Below are 23,931 nucleotides of genomic sequence, written 5' to 3'. Positions count from 1 at the left end.
TAAATTCAGAAAATAAGAACACGTTTTATGCAGCATACAATTCATATAGCCTAATAAAGCCTTTAAGTGTACGTGACAAATCAGCTTAAACTCAAGCCTCCGGAGCAGGTGGCTTGCACTGAAGAGCACATAGATATTTTAAGCTCCTGCAGGTAAGAAACTATGGATAAGAAATGTGGATTTTGTTAGGGCGTGGAATGCACTGAAGTGGACGTAGCGTCACCTGGCGGAGAGGAAACGAAGCTGCTGGACAAGCGACAGTCCGAGGGATTTACTAATCAAACTCTGAACAATTATCCTCGGAGGATTTTTTATATATATATATATATATATATATATATATATATATATATATATATATATATATATATATATATATATATATATATATATATATATATATATATATATATATATATATGTATTTATATATATATGTATCTGTGTATATGTTTGCATAATGTAACGGAGAAAATAATAGAGTACTAGAGGTTTCACAATCACTGACGATGTGAACAATGACTATGAACGGTTCGACCAATCACAGCCGGTTTTGTAACAACCAATCAAATCGAGGCGCGCTTTCTGCTTCCGTGTTTACGTTTGTTCTCCACGCAGAGCGACCAAAGACTTGGAATTTAACTATTTTTAACTCTTAACTCTTCAAAACAACGATTAATATCCCCTTGAAATATCCCCTTTTTCGTCAAACTCTACTGCTAGTAAACGCAATTTGTTTAAATGGCTTTATTTTCCGGAACATAGGTGACGTGAAGAAATGTCGACGATTGACAGGACGTCGGCCGGCGATATCTGTACATTTCATTGCCTCGATTAAGAAAGCGCGGAGCATGGCCACGTTCAGGTCCCCGGGGCGACACGGCTACGCCGTGGAGGTGTCGCCCTTCCTGCCCAGCTTGCTGGCCTGCGCTGCGTCCCAGCACTACGGAATAGCAGGTGTTAAGCGGCTCCGGCCTTCTCCGTTCCTGCGGGCGGCCAGGTCGGGATGGAAGCGTTACTTGGTTTGTTTGTGTGACAGGCAGTGGGACGTTGTTCGTGTTGGAGCAAGAGGAAGCAGGCGTCTCTCTGGTCACAAGGTATTTTGTTACGCGTAAAAAGAATCGGTCAGCGACTGTTTCAGTCCACTAGATTCATACCTAATGAATAGCAGTCCTAATAGCAGATTACAAGAGTTTAACCAATCTGCTCGTATAATTTTACAAAGTAAAATGCCATCTTCTTATTATCATAAATGCTGATCAGTCCTGCATATCATCTTGGAGGAATTCTCCTCAACTCAAGACCTGTCTGACATGCACGTCCCTGTGCAAAGTCTGCAGACAGTCGGTTCTTGTGATCACTGCATGACCGCTGGGTGTCTTGCGCTCTTCACAAAGCTTCGACTGGAACGACGGGCTCTTTGACGTCACATGGAGCGAGAACAACGAGCATGTTCTGGTGACGGGTGGAGGTGATGGGACCGTGCAGCTCTGGGACACGGCCAACCCTCAGGGTCCTCTGCAGGTGCTCAAGGAGCACACGCAGGAGGTCAGTGGCACTCCCTCTTACATGCTTACGTCTGCTTTAAGAAATTAAATGGTCGGTGCAGAAATAAAAAAAATAATATAAACATGAACAACTACATGATGTCTGCATAGAAAGCGACTCCACTTGTTATCCATCCGTAGGCTTTCATTAGTTTACAGAGTTGGGAGAGGCCGACCCCCACTTCCTGTAGCACATTTATACACTTTTAGATAGTTCCTTCTTGAACAACTTTGGAGTTACTGTAAGGATGATAAAAACAAAAACGTTATTTAGCTTCACAACACGACTGCCTAAAATTAAATGTAAAAGTGACATATTTATGTTTAATATATTGTCAGACTTTTTGATTGCATGTGATTTAACACGAGGTCCTTGGTGATGCTGTGTGTCCAGGTTTACTCTGTGGACTGGAGTCAGACGCGAGCAGAGACGCTGGTGGTGTCGGGCTCGTGGGACCACACGGCTAAAGTGGTGCGTGACAAAGCGTCGGCATGAATGCTATATCATGATGGAGCAACCATCAATTTAGCACAATCATCTTCTTCCTTTAGTTCAGAATCATAATTAAATATTTTGTAAATGTCATAAGTAATATGTTAGAAAGTATATTTTATTTAATCAAATATGTAAATGCTCATCGATCAATAAATTTAAGTGTATTTGTGTTGTTGGGTTTTATGAAATTTGTACATTTTCCTGAATCATTAAAGTATCAGACTTTGGTGGACTGTGTAATTAAATGCCATTCTTTGAGATCTGATTGGTTTTTGGCTGTGAAACTCAACAGTCAGGGGTTTGCAACATCTGTGTTCAGAATTCTGCTCTGCATCTCTGCTGATTCATGAAGTGATTCAACACTCGTTTGGTTATGGAACCTCTCATTTGAATTTGAGTACCGTTTTTTTTTTTTTTTTTTTTTGTCCTCAGTGGGATCCTGAGCGCCCGCATTCCCTCAGCACCCTGCAAGGTCATGAGGGAGTCATTTACAGCACCATCTGGTCTCCTCACATCCCAGGGTGCTTTGCTTCAGCATCAGGTATGATTAAAATATTGCGTCTTTTTTAATTGAGTAATTGTAAATTATAAATGCAAATGTTATTTAGATATATACATACTATACAAATACCACAAATACAAATTTTTATTCACTAATCTGTTCATTTAAAGATTACGTTCGTCTACTCTTCTTGTAATATTTTACTTGGCCACAACGTGTCACTAGAGATGCATGGTCTTGTTGCAGTTATCTAAGGGTTCAGATGGAATTAATCAGCATAATTAACAAAGCATATTGATGTGTGCGGACTAGAGTAACACTGTGCTACTGTTAAGATATGCCTAGAAGAACCGTAGACAAATCACAGCAGATCAAGATGAATGAATTTATTAAACAATGTTGTCTTTAATTTGTGTGTATCCGCTCCCTTCTTGGTGAACAACATTCTGCATAGAACTTGTGTGTGTGTTGACAGCTTCTTTAATTGTGTGTTAACTGTATATTTATGTATGTGTACAAAGCTCACAACTGTAACCGTGAACATCTCAGTAAGCAGAGCCGAGAGTCTTCAACATCTAGCACAGAAAATTAAGAGATTTTCCTCATATAGCTAATGCAGCACTTCATAAGGCTGCCAAATAGCCCTCTCATTTACATTTATTCATCTTGAAACCCCTTCTGCACAAACACTGTGTTGCATAGAATAGTGGCAGCTCCACTGCATCTTACTTTCACTTATAACAGCATCACTTACAGCAGTCTCCCTGCATCAAAGCGTCGTGCTGAGGCCATCCTGACGTAACCTGACAACTCCCCCCGAACCAAGTGCCATTAAAATAGCTCTACCACTTTAACATGCAGTTGAAACTTCTCCTGTTCTCTTAAAGCAGCGCTCATGTTTCATAAATCTGCCACAGTTGTAACAAAATGTTCTAATAGTTAAACAGCTCTGGGCATTTGAGGATGTTAGGACTGCAGCAAAAATCCTAAAATGGACCCTCTAACACAGCTTCCTGTTTGAAAACAGTGGCAATTTGAATTAATTCTGCCCGTTCTATACACTTAGAAATACATTTTTTTTTTCTTTCACATTTTTAGATGAAGTGACCAATAAACCTGGAGCGGAATCCATAGCTTGCTCCTAAAATATATTGGTCTAAATTTCAATCAGATGTAAACAGGCTGTCTGCGATATTTTTGAGCTGGTGCTAAATGCAACATTATACACGCATTAGCTACGCTCAAAATTTTGGATTTATGGCACACGCAAAAATGCGGGGTGACTTAAATGATGTGACAGTATCTTTGTTGTATAGTGCTTAAGACATTTCAAAACCACATGAACCTGTACAGTCGTGGACAGAAGTTTTGAGAATGACACAAATACTGGTTTTCACAAAGTTTGCTGCTTCTGTGTTTTTACATCATTTTGTCATTGTTTCTGTGGTGTATTGAAGTATAATTACAAGCATTTTATAAGACTTTTATTGACAACTACATCAAGTTTATGCAAAGAGTTTTTTTTTATTCAAGACCTCTGCAATTCGCCCTGACATGCTGTCAATCAACTTGGGGGCCAAATCCTGACTGATGGCTACCCGTTCCTTCATAATTAGTGCTTGGAGTTTGTCAGAATCTGGGACTTTTTGTTTTTCCACCCACCTCTTAAAGATTTAGCACAAGTTATCAATTGGAGGAAAGGGGTTAAGTGTCTTGCTCAGGGACACAATGGTAGTAAGTGGGGAGAACCCAGGTCAAAGATCATCAGACGGCAACTAAAAACCTTCCTTTTTAGGAATTATGTATATATTTATTTTTCAAATCGGTTTAGTATGGAGTTATTAAGATAGTGGTATTTACAGATTAGGGATTTCTATGATTTGTAAAAGTGATTTGTTATGTCATTGTGATACACAGTCCGTGGGGACAGTACCTTGCTTATGGGGATCTTGCTGGCACCTTGGCGGTTCGGTATTTTAACCTTTCGGTTATGTGTGTGTGTGTGTGTGTGTGTGTGTGTGTGTGTAGTTGTGTCATGAAAATAAATAATTCACAGTTTATATTCATCATATCCTTTGGGTGTTGTGGCATTTCAAAAAAGCAGGTTCAGAGAAATGGCAAAGGTCTACTGGGTGGTTTTTAACATGTGACAATCTGATGAACATGTGACCACCAGATGAACAGATATCAGTTTGCATCTCTTACTTGTTGAACCACCGTTCATCTCTCTCTTTTCTTTAACATGCTCCTGTAATGCCCAGGATACTGTTGGTCTTTGTACTGCGTCTTTACCTCGCAGCCACATCCACCCCTCTTCTCGAACCTTCTGCAACACTTCTCAAACCGCGTCACATAATTCCACACGTAAGCCCCAGCATGACCACCGGCTTAGATGTTTTAGATATGAAAATGATATCTGGTTAGGGGGGGGACAACAGTGCATTTCTTGGAAATGTACAACCATGTGCATTTCCAAGGAGGTTGTGTCTTGGTGGTCAATATCTTGGGGGTTGGAATTGTTTGAATCCTCTATTTCTAGTTCTGCATATAGACATTCAGGAGTACAAAGGTCACAACTCTCCCTCGCCTGAAACCGCTCGCATCGTCTTCTGTTAACCATTCCATCTCCTTATTATGAGGAGACGTGGGTGTCCACAAATTCACAGTTAATTAACTTGTTTAATGATCTCTTAAAAGAGGGGTTGACGTGCTGTAAATGGTTAAATTGCAGTGAGCTGGATCGCCTGGGTCGATGTGGCTTTATCTGTAGTGCACCAGCAAGGGAGTGAAGTGGCAATTCAATTAAATCGGAGTGGCCCTGGTTGCACCGTTCAGATGTTGGTGATGGTAGCAGTCTGCAGTCCGTCTTAATACCGCCAAGAACCATATATGTAATTTACCCTCCTCCCCACCCCTCTTTATTTGTAGTTGTGTTCATACAACACTTGAGTGGCTATATTACTGTAATCTTAAAGGCGGGAAAATCTAATCAGGTCATTTATTTTTACACAAGTATTTAAAGTATTTCTTTAAAAGAGCAATTTTTTTTACACACTTACCTTGACTTGGCATAATCTTTTTTTAATTCTGAACCTGTTTATTCTTAACTACTATTCTATTAAAATAACTACCCCATATACCTCTATATACCTCTTCTGATAATGGGGCCACTTCCTTAACCACTAGGACAACCACTGCCAGGCCAGCAACACACTAGCCTATTTTTTTTTATTTATTTTTTATACATAGCATAAAAATGAAAAAATTATATACACAGTGTTGTCTTCTTTTTACATGTCAAAAAGAACTTGCGGATCCTGGTGAATTCTTTTTTTGTGGAAAACACGTCCAAATGGCTCTTTGAGTGTAAAGATTTTTAAAGCAGTGTTCTACTGTGTCTATAAACTCCTTGTGGTTATTATACTGCTTTTGACTGCAGTACTGGCAGTGAATTCTGACAGTCAATAATAAATAATAACTTTTCTGGCTTTTAATGAATGTCATAATGATGGTACCATATTTATTTTGCAGATGTACTCATATACTGTTCTACCTGATAATCTTCATTGTCTATGTTACAATATGAAATGCCATAAACCACATAACCCTCCTATCCTTGATTTTGTCACTATCATGCTTTAAACTCGTATATGTATGCATATGTGTGTGTTTGTACATTGTAGTGAGGGAAATATATTGACTGCACTGCGCGCACACACACACACACACACACGCACTAACACATTCACACTGGAGTGTCACTCACCTCAAACTGCTGAATGAGGCTCCACCGCTTCACTATTTAATTCTCTCTGCTGTTACCCCTGTGGGTTTAGCACCGCTAATGCGAAATGTCTGAAAGTCGATGTGTGGGGCTGTGGAGCATGGAGGTGGTGGATGATAGGGCCGCAAGGCTGAGATGTGCCTGATGACAAGGGAAAAACTGGAGGTGAGCTGCAACCTCAGCACCCCAGCTAGCCTTGGATCCAAAACACACCGCTATTATTAAAACCAACCAAAATCTTTCCTTTCTATAGAGTTTTTTATTTATTTATTTAAATAGCAGATTGTTCAACGGAACTTTTAGCTCGTACCCACCCTGCACAGGAAAAGTGGGGCAGTTTTGTTTAGGCGCTGTGGTTGGGGAGTGGTCACTTTGGAGTCCATGAGAAATTCTTCTTTGCCCCTTTGTCTATCTGTCCTCAGCTGGCAGCTGCTGCATGCCAAACAGAGATAAAGGGGTTTAGCGAGAAGTTTCCCTTGAAAGAGTTCAGTGGGACACAATGACATGCTTCCCCTCAGTTAACACTTATTAGGAATTACGTTGCGCCCTCCCTTCTCCCCGCCTTCATTCCAAGCAAAACACCCATAGAGGACAGCTTTTGCTCTAGTTGCTTTAGCTCCTCCTTTAGCTTCACCTCCTGTGACGGCCTCTTTTTCTTTCCATTAGTTCGCAGATAATTGTGATGCTGTTGTCTCTTTTTTTTATATATATAATCTTTAGACCTAATCGCTGCAGACACAGTGACATCTTATTTAAGGGACTCGTTCAGTCATGCCATTGCCAGTTAGATAGTTTGACAGAAGCTTTAATGGTATTGACCAGCCATGGTGACCAAATCAATCAGTTTTGACATTTAGTGCCTACAGTGAATGGTGAGTTTACAGCATGTTCTAGTACTGGACTCCCAGATATTTAGTCATTTTGTTCTCTGTGTACCAGCTCTTTTTTTCTGACAGCTGTGCAAGATGAATATGAGGAATCAAATATGTGCATCCTGCATCTCTACATTTTCTGCTCAGACTCTCCTCCTGCAGGACCACTTGTAGGAGTTAAATACATGTAGGACCTGCAGGCGGTCAGTGCTGTTTGGAAGGAATCTTGCCTGTTTCACCTTCACTAACATTCTGATCGTGAGCCAAACACATACAGTGGCAAGAAAAAGTATATGAACCCTTTTGAATTTCTTGGTTTTCTGCATTAATTTGTGATCAGATCTTCATTGAAGTAAACGGTATTGACTGTAAACAACTCATATTGCTAGTGGGGAAAAATGTATTAGAACTAGAGGTGGGCATAGATTAATTTTCTTAATCTAGATTAATCTCACTGTAATCTTGGAATTAATCTAGAGTAATCTAAATTAATGACTAAATTAATGACTAAAATTAAGTCTTTGAGAACGGGTTTCTCAAGCCAGGTGGCGCATTAGATCAGGGGCTCATCTCCTGTTTCCAAAATGCATCACAAACTGCTTGAGAAAGCTGTTCTACTATGATAGTTGGTGATGAAAATAAATTATGTTCAATAAGATGTACTTGTGTTTACCAACTGTTTATTCAGTTAAATAGCTGCATCCATCTTACCACGTCACGTTTGATGTGGTAATTTCACAGTTCGAAGACTCGTTCTCGCCCCCTACAGTGCAATTCGGCTAGGTATACATCCGCGCTAAAATATCAAGGTGAAAGTCATCATAGTGTAGCGGTTCTTCTTCTGTGTTGTGTAACTTTTTGATTTCGTTTCTTGAACCACAAATGAAAAGCAAGGTCGCGTCAGAACATCGCGTCACACATTGCGTCTTTCTGCACCTCTCTCTACAATATACAGTACTAAAAGAACATAAAAAAATATTCACAAAATAACACACAAATATTCCTAATATTTACATAAATTAAAATGTAAGAAATAACTTTTTGCACACAAACCCCACGCAGCTCTCACAGCTCACGCCATGTGTCCAAGAGACCTGAACCGGGTCTCAAAAACAAAATAAAAGTCTTCAGAAAATAAGAAAATAAAAGACACAAGAAAGAAGAAATATACTTATAAATCTAGTGTAACCATTTAACTCCGGCACAATAGCTTGCGTAGTATAGACCCAGCTCCCAACCCAACTTTGTGAATAGATTAACGGCGATATTTTTTTTATCGCCCGATAAAGAGTCTCACATTAACGCAGCACGTTAACGCCAATAACGGCCCACCACTAATTAGAACCTTTGTAATTAATGACTGGTTGAACACCACTTGGAAGAAATAACCTCAACCAGGCACTATATTGTGTGTTATTGTCTCCCTCCGGTTGCTCCCATCAGGGGTCGCCACGGTGGATCAACTGGTCCAGTTGTCCGCATAAAATTATTTGGCGAAAGTTTTATGTCTGATGCCCTTCCTAAAGCAACCCTCTCCATTTACCCGGGCTTGGGACTGGCACTAAGTAACACATCTGTCCCCAGTGGATGGGTTACTCTACATATTATTGATAGCACTAAAGCATTTCAGTATGACTTATACAGCAATTGCTTCCATGAGATTGAATTATAACAGCGACTAATTATTTGTTTCTGTAGAGGTATTTGGATAATTGGTATGAGTCTTCATTTCGTTAAAATGACCAGCCAAAGGGTGTGAGTGTAAGATGTGTTGTAAGGGTAAGAGGTCTGGATCAAATTTGTCTGTCTAACTTGCCCTGAGGAAGCAATAATGACTGGGGGGGTCTCTAGCTGCTAATGTGTCTCCTGGCAGCGATGAGACTCGAGTCCCTAACCCCTCACCAGCTGTGGGGCACAACATCAGCCTGGCCTGAAAAGAGCTGCACCCCCAGATGCTGTAGGAACAGTGAGAGTGATTACTGTGTGTGTGTGTGTGTGTGTGTGTGTGTGTGTGTGTGTGTGAGAGAGAGAGAGAGAGAGACACACACAGTTGTCAGTTGTGCGGTGTATGAGGTCTGGAAAGGTCACCAGGGTTCAATGTGAGATTCACCTTGTGACCTTTTACATGCAGATGTTCACTACATACAACATGTTCACTATATACAGACTACATTCAGTCATATGTTTGTGTTGCTAGGAGACGGGACTCTTCGAGTGTGGGACATGAAAGCAGGGGTTTGCCGATTGGTCATTCCTGCTCACCAGGCAGAAATCCTGACCTGCGATTGGTGTAAATATGATCAGGTACTGCCAGTATGCAAGGATTCAGCCACATCCGCAGTGCAGGGGTTGGGAGTAATGAACTGGACAGAGAGGTGTGGGGAAACCTGCCAGTCTATAACTTATTAAATCATATTCAAATATAATGGTGTAGATGCATAACTGATAATCATAAAATCTGTATGGCTAGGCTCTAAATTTCATAATTGATTTCAGGTAAAATGGCATTCTCTTGTTTTGCACTTTCAAGTGTGTCATAAATCATTATTGCATCTTTTACAATTTATTCAAGGTACTTGATGAAACTGTAAAGTTTTATAACTCCCGTGTGATCCGTTGTGTGTATGTTGTTCTTGTTCATGTTCATCCCTGCCTTTGTCAGAACGTGGTGGTGACCGGGTCAGTGGACTGCAGCCTGTGTGTGTGGGATCTGAGGAACGTTCGGCAGCACGTTGCCCGGCTGACGGGACATTCCTACGCCATTCGCAGAGTCAAGGTACACGCTTACAGGCCGGCGATAGTTCCTTTCAGCCTCATCATTCTTTTTTATTTAGCATGATTCGTTTTGTAATTTTAGGGTTCCAGTAACAAAATATTCAAACTCTCTGCAAGTAATGACACAGTGTTGACATTAATTCCTCGGATATTTCCTACTTAATACTTTCTACTTTTTTTATGTTCACATTTTTTAATTGAATATTGACACAATTTTAATTTCTAGGTGAGTTGGAATGGTTTTAAATATTTTTTATAATAATGTCTGTATACGTTTATTGCAATCAAAGGTTGAAGCTGAAGTTAGACAGTACATAGAGAAGCGAAATAACGTTTCTCCGGAACCCGGTGCTACGTGTAACATTTGATCGATTAGACAAAGTAACATACTGACAAAGTGCACGTGTGCGACAGACAGACTGGGCTACATAACGTGCAAACAGGGGACACAAGCAGTGCAAGAGTAACATTAACAAAAATCATGTTGACAACAACAAGACAGACAGCGCTAAACAGGTGAAATGAATAAAAAATGTTTTAAGTAAAATAGTGCAAATATTGCTGTGCAAAATGGAATGGTGCATTATTACAGATATTTACAAGTGTGTGTGTGTGGGAGGGGTGAGTCCCTGAGTTTTCAGGGGTCTGATGGCCTGCTTGCTTCAGTATCTTTTTCTGGATGGTAGGAGGGTGAAGAGTGCAAGTGAGGGGTGTGTAGAGTCCTTCACAATGCTGGTGCCTTTCCTGATGCAGCATGTGTGGTAAATGTCCATTATGGAGGGAAGAGAGACTCCGATGATCTTCTCAGCTGTCCTCACTATCCACTGTAGGGTCTTGCGGTTCAATATGGTGCAGTTCCAAAACCAGACAGTGATGCAGCTGGTCAGAATTCTCTCAATGGTCCCTCTATAGAAGGTGGTGGGAGATGCGCTTACCTCAGGCTCTGCAGGAAGTGGAGACGCTGCTGGGAGAGGTTCTCCTCTAGATTTTATCTGTATACAGAATTTACCAGACCCCCTTATCCAGAATGACTTATAATCAGTAGGTACAGTCCCCCCCTGGAAATACTCAGGGTTAAGTGTCTTTCTCAGGGACACAATGGTAGTAAGTGGGGTTTGAACCTGGGTCTTCTGGTTCATAGGCGAGTGTGTTACCCACTAGGCTACTACCACCCCTATGAACACTGAGGAACTTTGTGTTCTTGGCAAAAGTTCTCTTCACAAGATCTGTCGATGTTCAGGGGAGAGTGTTTTCTGAAGTCAACAATCGTCTTGTTTTGTCCACGTTCAGAAATTGATTGTTGACCTTACACCAGTTCGTCAGTCATTGCACCTCTTCTTACACCCATCATCATGATCATGATGGGTGTAAGTGCAATGGTACGGTAGTCATTGAGACATGACACTGAAGACTTCTTCGGCACAGACACGATGGTGGTTGCCTTGAGACAAGTTGGAACGACAGTGGTGCTCAGTGAGATGTTGAAGATGTCTGTGAGAACATCTGCCAGCTGGTCTGCACATTCTCTGAACATCTTGTCTGGTCCAACAGCCTTTTGTGAGTTAACTTTGCGAAGAGATTTCCTCATGCCCGCCATGGTTAGACAGCACCTGATCACTAGGAGGAGGGTTGGATTTCCTCACAGCCACGTCGTTCTGTTTGTCAAATCGTGTGTAAAAGTAAAAAATTGAACATGAAGCAAATTGAACATGAAGTTGTTGATTAAATTCAGCAATAAATGGAAGCCAGCATTGTCAGCAACATGTAGCTACTGAATAATAGAGAGTTGCTGCTGTGTGTGGTGCTGATGTTAAGGGGTTTTAGGGGTTAATTTTCCAAATTCCGTGAAAAGTGCTATAAAGAGACAACTGGCCAAAAGGATATAAGACCACAGACCCTACATAGCGTGTTCCCTTTTGCGAGTTATAGATTTTTCTGAGTTTAGTGGACTGCTAAGGACTGCTAGGACTGCTAAAAGTTGAGCTCAAAGTAAATTTGCACTCCAGGAGTGAGTGGCGTTGCCCACAGTAGGATGTCCTCACTGGTCCCCACTGCAGAGGGAGGTGGGGTAATCGAAACACCCATCGGTTTCCTCAAAAGCTTTGCCGTTCTCAGCGTGTTGTTGTTCGCAGCATTGGATTTCCTGACCGGGAAGCTGCGAGTGGGACGAGGGGCAGATGAGAATGTGCAGAAGAAGCCGTGTCAACATCCCCGGGGGACTGCAGACAGTTAAACCGGTTAAACCGTAAACAGACCTGGAGGGGTTTCTGCTTTTTCAGATCCGAGCTGTCGAAGATAAGAACTGCTGTCGCTGGCAGAGTTGAGGGTTTAGTGTGGGTGTAGGCACCCTGCATATCCACACATCTCTGCAGTTCAGCTTTACACTTCATGCCCAGTGAATGTACAGCAGGGGACCACAACGAAGTTGAATTTTGAACAGATCAATTTAGATAAATACAGATTTAATGCAGAGTAGACCTGCCTGAACAACTGACACAGTGTGGTATAGAAATGCAGCATAAATGTAGTTCTGATTATTCTTCACGGAGCTCAAAGATTGACTGGAAGGTCTGTTTTTTCGACCCCAGGTGACCCAACTGGTCTCAGAATTTCACCCCCACGAGTTTAGTAAAACTGTGGCACCATTGACAGCTCCTCCCTGCTATTCAACAACCACATGAAACAAAGACATTGAATGGGTGTATCAACCTGCCAATGGCTGTTAAGGGCTAAGGCTGCGATGGGCATCATTAAAAAAAATTATTATTAAAAAATAATAAATTCTCCAATCATCTGTATAATGCACCAAGACACACTGCAAAAATAATAAGTGGTTTGAGGAACACAAATATGAGTCTGAGGGGTTGCCATACCTTCAGAGGACTTGTGGTGTTCAGGCTTTAATGGGCGGCCTGTTTTGTTACCAAACCCTACACAATATTAGGCTTAATGTTATGGTTGATTGATTGGATCAAGGTACTAACTGTTTGGCCAGAAGCCAATAGTAATTGAAGAACATTTCATTTTGCAAAGGCCACACCCCTTCATTAATCATGGAGCCATGCCTTCACATGCAAAAAAGCACTTAAATAGCATCACAGATTAAGCTATTTCTCTCAAAAAAGTCTAAGTGAAGTCCTCTGTCTGCCTCTGTTTCTTCCCAGTTCTCTCCATTCCACCACTCAGTTTTGGCTTCCTGCTCGTATGACTTCACAGTGAGGTAAGAAATGTTCTGCATGCCACGTGAAATTATTTGAAGACCCATAGAAGCAGCTTTCTTTCTCTGTTGCCTCTGTGGGTCCTTTTGTAGCCCTTAATTAAGTATAAAGGATTCTGATAACGGGCCTGGTCTGTTCTGTGCGCTAGGTTCAGGAAAGTCAAAGTTATTTTAATTCTGTGTCAGGTTTTTGTCTTCAGAAGGTGATTGTAAAATGACTGGTGACATTCCTCTGAGTGAACATCTTCAATAGCCTTTGACACGCACTTTGGTAATTACATTTTTTTTTCATGTTAAAATGAGATTCCATTCATCAAACAGCTACAGTGGAAAATGTCATGTCCACAGACCTTTAAAAAATAATGCAGAATTTGAGGGGGGAAAAAATCCATTCTCATCTGCCCACGCGTCATGGGCCGTGGTTTCTGCACACACCGGATATCCAGCGGAGATTGCCTAACGGTCAGGACCTCTACCAAGTTGGCCAAATCAATCATACTCATGATATATCCCAGAGTGGCCATAAAAGGAACATACTCAACAATAAAGAACAAATGAAAAAATCTGATAGTGGCACAATCCTGAGACATTTGGATTTGTCCAGAGACAAATATATTTGCAAAGAGTTTGATGCGGTCAGGATATGAAACTGATATTTTTGCACATAGCATTTTGAATAAAGAAAATCTCTTGGTGACTTTTAGCCATTTTCAACAGTAGCCTGATTTAAAAAGTTGTTTGTGGAGGAAATCTAGTTATACGAAATAAGGTGTATAAGAACAACTGTGGGAGGGTGGTTCATTATCAGTGCGATCCACTTTCAGTTTTTCCATGGGGTCACACCAGAAAGAGCTTAGAGAGGTGTTTTATTACATCTGTCTCCCTCTGCCCCCAGCAGTGAAAGGTTGGATCTCACTTATAACTTAGCCTTTACTGGAATAATGGAAGACTGGGCTTCATTCGTTTCCACCCTCCTTCTCCCAGTCCATCCCCATTAGAGGAGAAATTTGTTCTTAAAGACCGTCCCGAGGACTACCTCTCTGCCTTTGGATTGACGGTAGTGATTGCTAAAGGGCTGTGTGTTACAGATGGCCCTGTATGTGTCTAAATGGACTTCATCCCTCTTCCTTTTAACCCACTAAGAGGACAGATCACACATATGAAGCGCATGTTCTAATTTCGTTCTGGACTTAGCACCTTCAGGGCCATGTGAGGAGACTGTTAACTCACTTTCATTATTTGTTCTATAGTCTGCCTTCAGAAGCTTTCGTTGCTGTGTTCTTCTGAAGGTTAGGTTTATTGCATTTTAAGTCATTGCCTTTTGTTATGTTTATGTGTATGCCTGCTGGGGTAGGCAACCCAACCTTTTTTCCCTGAAGCCCCACCTGTCTGTGTCCAAGACACACCAGGAACCCTCTACCCCACTTTCTTCCCACATATACACATTAAAAGAATAAAATGATTAAAAAACTTCAGTTGTAGGTTTTTTTTCTTATTCTCCCTGTTTTACGCTGCAGGCTATATAGAGTCTATATTAAAGCTGTAATCATCCCTAAAGTTCAGCCTGAGCCTGACCCAAAACGATTGTTATGCTGTGTAGTGCATTTAAATAAATTACAGTCATGCAGTCAGTGTTTTTAATGCACAATTTCCATACAGCCATGACCCTGTGAGCTCTTGCAATGTTCAACTTTTTAAAAGCCTGGCTTTCGTGCTACGAACAGGAAAGGGAATGTGCGGGTTTCAAATATAATCTCCAGCTGCTTGCCTCCGTTTCACCTCGTCAGCATCTTTCTCAAGATAATTAAAACTCATCACCTGACAACGGTGTCAGAGAATTGCAAAGGAACATGATAGGTACTATAGATCATAAGTTCGTGTTTGCTGATCAAGTTCTTGTTTGCTGATAGAAATTGAGTACAAACCCGCCCCGGGCCAAGATTTACATATCTAGTCTGTATAGCATACAGGATCATACAGAGTTTTATTATGTAAGTGTAGATACAATCCCCCCCCACTCTTGCAATCGCTCATGCAGACCAAGGTCAGGAACCACTGTTTAGAATAGGGGTGGGAAGGGGTTCAGTACAGTGGTTAATGCTGTTGCCACACTCCAAGGAGACCTCACGCTCCCATGGCATTATTTGATTCAGTTTTACCCTGGTGTGAGTGTGTTTACCATGAACCCTGTACCAATTTTGCATCTGATGAACAGATTTTAATTCCAGAAAATCAGGCGACAGGTAAATCATAAAATTTGGTGTACAGCATAGTAAACTCATAGTAAGCAAGGGAGGCATGAAGCTGAGGCAAGCAGGGCATCTTTTCTGACCCCTTTTTAACTTGATTAGCTCTCCGTTGGTAAGTGACAACTGGACGACAGACATTGAATGACAGAGCTTCTCAGCACCTTTTCCAGGTTTTCAGGATGCCTAGGGGACCTTTCCCCCTCCACCTTGCTTCAAATCAGAGTGTGCAGTGTTTCGTCATGACCGTGACAACGCTCATTTAATTCATGAGCTCATTAGTAAAGCAGACAGATAATTATCTGGCTCAACACTTTGGTTGGAAAGAAGACATGCAGAGCTTAGGTCCTTGATTCTGATATGCTGATGTGTTGATTTGTTTGATGTGTTCCCAATAATGGCTATTATATAGTCATTCCTCGATGCTGATTATTAGCCTTTGTGTCCTTCACATTATGCTTTGAAATCCTATATATAACATCATAGTTCAAATTCATAAATCTTCACATGGCCAACATAAGCCTAGCGGTAATGAACAGAAATGATTTTCTTTGCAGCGGCATTGAGTGGGGTGGCCTTTTATTCCCAGAGAGTCAGAAACGATGACGGCCGTTTGTGAAAAGCGTTTATACAGACAACTGCTGTCGCACACGCTTGACTGTTTGCTTTGCCTGGCTCGCTCGGGCTCTTTTAAATCCATCACGTGGTGATGTTTACACTAGATAGTGTGTCCTCTTACCTTTACAAAAGGCGTCTCGGTCAGGGGTTGCTATGGAGGGGCTGAATAGCCCGTGGTCTCTTCATTTGGGATTGATGGGTGGCGCGGTGGCGAGCGAATGAGGTTTCCCCCGCCATGACTGCAGGTCTAATTAGGTGAGGATATTGCTTCACCTGTGTTATCTGGGCCATTGTTGAGCGGACTGATGCCGTTTTCCATCAGGTGGTTCCACTGTGAACAAACATCATCAATTCGAACGTGCAATGTCCTCAGCTACGTGTTCAAGAGGCATTCATAAGTTCTGTAGATGAGATAATGCTGCAAGATGGTTGTCCGACTACGTGTTATAGGCTAAGCTGCAATTTTGCCAATTTTCTGCTTATTCTTGGTAATTACCATACATTAACATAAAATTCCCATCGAGAGTGTTTCTGGAATTTTGCAGCCCTTGTCGTCATCAATAATAAAAATAAATAAAAACTTTAGTTGTGAAGTGAACCATCGGTAATAGATTCCCATTGTACTATTGCTTCCATTAACCTGTAATGTAGTGCAGTGGTGAGGATACAGATTCTGATCCCTGCCTGCCCTGTACCACCATGATGTGTCTTTAAGTAGAACATCTCTAGAGACAGTGTTTGATTCGTTGAAGTGCTGTTTGAAAAAAACAAAACAAAAAAAAACTTGCTAGCCTGCTCCCTATTTAGTAATAAAGGCTTCATGCTTAGATTATAGAATCCACAATGTCTATAATTCACTAATATATTCTATAAGTTGTTGACATATTATTGTTTTTGTTAAAACCCTATAAACAAAGTCTGAAATAAATAGAATCAACAATGATTCATAATTTCAGGTGATAATGCACTAAGACTCTGCTTATGATTCCACTTCTGAAATTAATTTAGCTATTCAGTACCACCTAATTAATATAGGAATTAATATCTCAAAGATATGTAATATAGTGTAGCAGTGCAGTCTTAATTATATTTTGCTGAATGAAAAACTTTAATTATTGCAGCCTCATTTCCAGCAGTTTTAGAGTGAACCTGTGAATGGATTTTGTCAATCCTTTTACTTGCTTTTATGCCACGTGAGTAATGGCAAGTGCAGCCCAGGCCAGCGCTCCATTTCTGCAGCGGGCCGTATCGACGCGGCTCTGCTGATTTATAGAAACAGGCCTTTAGAGGATATCACTCCTGAAACAACTGCTTCCCCACAGCCACTCATAAATAATAGCCCACTGCCGTGCTGCAGAACACTGCCAGTATTAATGCCCCCTTAATGTATTTATATGGCTGTGGAGTATTTTCAAGGAACCGGTTTAATTACATTTGCAAAGTGGAAGAGGCCTGGCCGCAGAACAAGAGCTGCGTCAGGGCTCCGGGCTGTTCGCCTTTACGCACAGAGTGAGTAACGGCCGTTCAATTAGCCTGATTGCCCTCTCCCTTTCTCTGTTTCCTTCTCTGACCCGGACGCTGGCAGGCTCTGGGACTTTGCTGGGAGTGAACCGCTGTTGGAGACACTGGAGCACCACACCGAGTTCGTTTGCGGACTGGACTTCAACCTGCATGTCCCTAACCAGGTATGAAGCAGATAAGCAGCCACCAGAAGCACACCATGATATCCTGTCTTGATGTTCATCTGGGACTGACAATAACCCTAGTCTTTATTATTAACAGCATTGATGTTATTCTTGGATAAACAGCTACCCAATAATATCAGAGCAACCCAACCAGTGACCAGATATCCCATTTTCAGCATATAAGGGTGGTTTGATTAAATCAGTGTACCACGAACAGAATTAGCTTCATTATCATTCACCACACGAAATGAGGTTGGGCAGAGGCTGTTTTAACCCCCACCCTGTGACGTAACAGCACTGTCAGATTTTCCATGAATGAAACTCAGCCTCCTACCCCCACATCACAAAGGCACACAAACACGTACACACACTCAATCACGGTGATAATTGTGGCCGTTGTGCTTTCATTCATCGTATGTGGGAAGAATATGAATAAAAAGAGGACATTATATATTGTGTTCCCAGAGGTTTTTTGTACTTGTTGACCCCTTCACTCTGTGGTCCAGCTCACCCCACTTTTTGTTAAGTACATAACTCCACATGTGTTCATTCATAGTTTTGATGCCTTCAGTGAGAATCTACCAATGAAAATGGTCATGAAAATAAAGAAAACACATTGAGAAGGTTTTTGTCCAAACTTTTGGCCTGTGCTGTATGTATATATTAAATATGTATACTATATACATTTTATACTGAGGAAACAACTGTGCATGCACAGGCACTCTTTTTATACTTGTGATAAGCGCAGCGATAGGTGCTAAGTATAGGACTTCCTCAAGACGTCCTCAAGATTAATGACTTAACACAATTACCGATGTTTGCGGCATGAGTTTAAATCTTCCAGATTGAGGAAGTACTGGGTGTGACAGCTGTCAGTCATCTGACTCCGTTCTGCATGAATAGAAATTTGACTTGAAATTTGACACTGACTTGAACCTCATCGTATATTCTGAGCGGGTCAGTTTTTGTCAGACTGTCGATTCATCAGCATGTTCGTGTGCTTTTTTGGATCTTCTGAGTGCATTGATCTGGGAACAGGGAGGACCTGATGCCAGCACTCAACATGATGAATCAGGACAGAGGGTCAGACCAATCAATCAAGCGTCAGTGTACAGACAGGGAGGGTATTTGGGAAGACACTGACCTGTTTGAGCTTGAAATCGTTTTCTATTTAGTCATTTCCCTTGAAAGCTGCTGCATTTGTGTTTCACCTCTTTGAAGCCTCCTTTGAAGGAGTATTGTCAAATTGGCAGGGCATTTTTTTTGCCGCAGTATTTTTCTTGTTTGCCAGGTGCATTCTTTTTTGAAATCGAGAGCGTGCATACTATACACTTACTATACAATTTGCCCCAGCTAAAAGAGGCTTTCTGTGAATAACAAAGAAAAGGATTGTACGTTGTGTTTGATGTCCTAGAAAACATCAACAACACTTGAAGAGAATGAACCTTGTGACGAAGGACATTATCTTCAAAAGCCATCATTTTCTTAAAAGTACTATATGGTCTGGTACAACATATTTCTCATAGAGTCAAAACTGTACATCCATATGCAAAGAAAGTGTTTGAAATTTACACTATATTATGCATTCATAACAAGCAGCATAATCACAGTAATTCAGTGGATGTTGAGCAGAGTATATGTTATTACATTAAAACAAACACTGAAAAACTGAGCATTAACACTGTTAACCTGACTGCATTGTCTAATTAATGTGTACAGGTAGGGGGAAATAAATAATATAGTTAAGGTTAGGAAAAAAAATAGTGAGAAGTTGCCGTTGGCCTCCTGAGCACCGGTGTTAGGCAATTATGTAAAACATAAATAAATAAAATAAAAATGTAAACTCAATTGGACTGATCCATTATTATTTACATTTTAGAGGATATAATGAATACATTAGTAATTTGTTAATTTTCCACTCATGCAACTCAAGAATGTCTCAGGTTAAGCAGCTCATGGCTTTCAATATTCATTTCTGCATATACCCAGGGAAAAAAGACATTCTAGTGACTATGCAGTCCAAGAGTTATTTTTGATTTAACTCCAATTAGAAATTGAATTGATTGTGTTTGGGGGTGAGAAATCTGTTCAGGCAGTAGAGTCGTGTGGCCATACATCACCAGAGGAGGACAAAGCAGAGCGAGAAAGGAGGGGGGAGGAAAGTGGATGAGAAAAGGTGGAGTGTGTGTGTGGTTTTTTTTTTTTTTTGTAGCATGCGGCCCAGGAACGATGCGGGCTGGTGCCCACCAGGCGAGGCCGGGAAAGTGTTGAGATACAGAGTTTGTATTTTCTGCAGTCCCCCGCACCCCTGCCAAATGCCGGCCCTGCCCCCACGGCCTGCTCCACTGCCTCCTCAGCACCACGCGCAGTTGAACACCGGACCCACACATACAAACGTTGTCAAATAAAACTTTCACGCTCACACTGACTGAAGCACCAAAATGATGCCTCGAACCACCTTTGAAGATACATTAATATGGAAAGACAATAAAAAAAACTAATGCTCACAGTTTTCTTGGCACAGGTCATGTAAGAGGCAATGCGCCTCTGCTTTGGCACACGGTGAGACACTATTGCTTTTGTGTAAAAAGTGCCGCGCCACTGTCTAAATGACGCATCACTAAAAAGGTCTTTGGTCAATGAGGCGTGTGTTACTGGTGGCAACTAGTTAACCATGTGCCATCACAAGACTGTATGTGGTAACAACGACTGTGGCCCCCTTTAGCTACAAAAATTCAGCATGTCATACCCAAAGGCTTTTTTGGCTGAGGCTGTGTGTTTACCAGGAAAATTATTTTTAAGTCACTGTACACAAAAGGGCAAAAACTGTGCCTATAAGAGTGGGTTTGTCAGAGCAGCAAGGGTAAAAATTAAAAACAATATGGACCAGCAGTAGCAGTCAAAAGTTGGGACGCACCTACTCTGTGCCACGTGTGGCCACTAAGATTTTGAAGAAGCCAGTGCAACATGTTTAGTAGTTCCTGTACTGGGAGAAAGTAAAGTTTGTTTGATGGGTCTGTTTTATCAGTCACCTCTTTTTACCGTCATGGCTGCTTTGTTCAATATTGTCATTATCAAAATCCGCTTGATGAGATGCTCATTAACATGAGTGAATGATAAGAAAGTGTTCAGTATAAACCGTCAGGACCACCCCTGTTGTCCAACTTAATGTGGTGGAGAGAAGCCAAGAGTGCGAAATGCTTCTCTGCTTTGAAGAGACTCAAATACCTTGTTTGCTATTTTTGGTTCGTTTGTGACACAACCTCATGTGTGTTATTTCATAGTATTCAGTTTCAAGACCAATATGTGTCCAAATGTTTGACCAGTAGTGTACATTGAAACATTATGTAAGACCCTGATGGGGGTCCACTTGGTCACAATAGTGATTCTGAAAAACACAGATGATGAATGTCTTTGACCTGATAAAGGTATATGTGCCACCTTTTATATTCACGTTTATGAATATCAGCAGGATCTGTTCAGCTTATCTACACCTGTCTGCGCTAGTACAGGACCAAGACTCATTATTTGAATAGTTCCTGACACTATTTGTCCTGAAAGTGATCCTTTAAGTCTCCAGCACTTCTGTAGTCACTGAATCACTGAATTCAATACTATTATTCACATTAAACAACAGTGTCAAGTACCACGTCTGTTGTACTTACAAATAGACACAAATCACTGAATATATACACACACAATTTTATGTATGCATGTTTTTATTTATTTATTACACACACAAATATATATTGTAAAATGCATATAATTAAAGAATGATACAATGGATTCCTTAAACTATTTTATATCATATTTATGGATTACGAATATTCCTGGTGTGTGTCCAGCAAAGACACACACACACACACATATATAGCTGCACCTCAGTTTACAAAATAGCCACCATATGCCCAAATAGACTCACACGCACACCTTTGTTTCAACAATGTGAACCACGAACACCGGGTGATTAATGACCCGGTCCCTTAGGTGCTCACCGCCGTACTGATGTTACTCCTCCCACCCCATGCATCCCAGCACGCTCCCACCACACTCTGTAGGCGCAAATATGTCAGCTTCCCAAGTTATTGCCTCCTTTTTAATTTAACCATTTCGTAACTTTTCAACGCTCGTCTGTTTTTTAGCTCAGATGAGTTGTTGAGTCAGATACTCTGTCACCTTTTAATGTCTTTCCAAGCCACATCAGCTTTTTCAAACTTCCAAATTGCTACTGTGAGGATGTTTTGGAGACTCTCTTTGCCAAGCTGAACGTTGGAGACACCGTGGCACTCTTCCTGCATCCGTCTCCGTGACTTCTGCATTCCGTCTTCCTTTATTTCATGCTTATCTCTCCCTCCTTCCCTCTCTCTCTCTCTCTCTCTCTGCAGCACTGCTCAAAGCGCTCGGTCGTGCAGTAAAGTAATTAATAAAGCCCCCCCCCTCGCCCCTCCGCCTTCTTTGGCGTATGCGTCAGGAGCGGGCTGTTGGCAGCGGCGAGCAGCCGGCCTTCGCCGCGGTACTCAGAAGTAATGAAGCTTCTCAGACCCTCCCCTCTCGCCAGCGTCAGACGTACGTGTCCTGCGCCTTAACATTCCTAAAGAAGTGAGGGACTGTAGCTGCGGGGCCACTGGTGGTACACCGCTCTCTTCTCTCCGGCGTCGTTGCACAACGGACGTCATCCTCAGCCCGCAGCGCTTTGCCTCTTGTGTGGCTGGACATCAAAGTCTTCGAAACATGTAACGTAATATTGTGGAGTTCAGTCGTGTTTGGCCCGTGGAAAGAAGTGTGCACCCTCGACAGAGTGGCGCCATCGTGATTACATGTGACCTTTGCTGCAAATTGCTGCATTGGTTAAAAAGTTATTTTCCAGTCCAAAATGCAGATAATTTTTTTTTTTTTTCAATGATTGAAAAATAAACTTTTTTTATTATAAACACCAACGGTCCAGTTTTATTGTTCCTGTGATTTCCGGTGTGTGTTGACAGGTGGTGGACTGCTCCTGGGACGAAACGGTGAAAATCTACACCCCTCCTCGACTGGCCGCCGCCCAACCCGGCGCGCCATAGAGGAACATAATTATCCTGCAGCAAGGCGGAGCGGAGGGAGGGGCCCAGCGGGCGGGGCTTCACCAGGTCTGCGGTATTCCTAATGATGCTATTACAGCAGGACAGCAGGGAGGCTGCCACCCCACACCGAGGTAGAGATTCCTCTTCTCCCCGGATGCCCCGCGAATCAGTAGAGACCACAGGGTGCCTCTTTTCAAATGGTCTGCATTTTTTAAAGTGTGAAATGATTTTGTTTAATGTGTGTCTGAAACCACCCCCCCCCCCTTTTTTTCTTTTTAATTCAATATTTCACAATATTTCATGGATTGTCCAGCTACTTGTTGAGTAAATAGAAATTTGGATATTAATGAGTAAGCTGTTGGAAACATACAGTTTTGATTCATAAATGTAATTGTTACATACGTTTGTGATATGTATCATTGTTGTGAAAAATGGCCATATTTTGCCTGACACTTGAAATTTTGGGACTTATGTAATTAAAGCGGTTATTTTTTAAGAACCGTCAGAATTTGCAGCTGGAATTATTTTGCACCTCTTTGTGCTGAAGTCTACAAATATGTTGCCGTAAATTTAACATGTGCTGGGAAATTAAAGCCTTTCAATTGTGTTCACATTTTTTTATTGTCTCTTTTTTCCTCTTACTTACAATAGTGTTAAGTATTACATCATGCTTGGGATCTAATGGAATACGCATAACGGCGATACATATTCAGCATTCACTGAACAGCATATACATGTAGAATTATATATAACATAAATTAACACATCTGCTTTGACAGAAAACCAAAATCAGCTGTGGATGACAGCAGTAATAAAATAATATTTTTAAATCCTTTATTCACATTGAAGCTAGAGATGTTGGTCAAGAAGAATAAACAGGTGACAAACTTTTTTGTTTTTTTACCGAGGGCCCCACCAGACTTTCGAAATCAATTCAAATCTTGTATGCATGAATACACAAGATACAATAGATGGGGTGCGTCGCTTTGATTGACTTGAAATATTTAATGCATCAAAATAAATGAAGGCGGGTTACTGTGTGCCTTGCAGGGAGCACAGGAGCGGCGACCATTCCTTCTTTCTCGGATCCGGGTCGACCAGGCTGGAACATCAACATTTTCTAACT

The 23,931-nt window shown here is 41.4% G+C and overlaps 1 protein-coding gene across 1 annotated transcript; it reads left to right on the top strand.

Moving 5' to 3' along the window:
* Nucleotides 1-576: 576 nt before the first annotated feature.
* On the top strand, nucleotides 577-23,416 carry pex7 (peroxisomal biogenesis factor 7). The gene is made up of 10 exons (XM_028953458.1): nucleotides 577-957; nucleotides 1,040-1,097; nucleotides 1,398-1,548; nucleotides 1,942-2,019; nucleotides 2,476-2,584; nucleotides 9,399-9,505; nucleotides 9,864-9,977; nucleotides 13,141-13,196; nucleotides 17,643-17,742; nucleotides 22,725-23,416. Exons 1-10 carry the CDS (start codon nucleotides 852-854, stop codon nucleotides 22,803-22,805), a joined length of 960 nt encoding a protein of 319 aa, XP_028809291.1. The 5' UTR covers nucleotides 577-851; the 3' UTR covers nucleotides 22,806-23,416.
* Nucleotides 23,417-23,931: the final 515 nt, after the last annotated feature.

The sequence above is a fragment of the Denticeps clupeoides genome, chromosome 14 (genome assembly GCF_900700375.1).
Source record: "Denticeps clupeoides chromosome 14, fDenClu1.1, whole genome shotgun sequence".
Lineage (NCBI taxonomy): Eukaryota > Metazoa > Chordata > Actinopteri > Clupeiformes > Denticipitidae > Denticeps > Denticeps clupeoides.
Note: the sequence above shows the minus strand (reverse complement) of the source record. Positions and strands in the feature narration are given on the sequence as shown.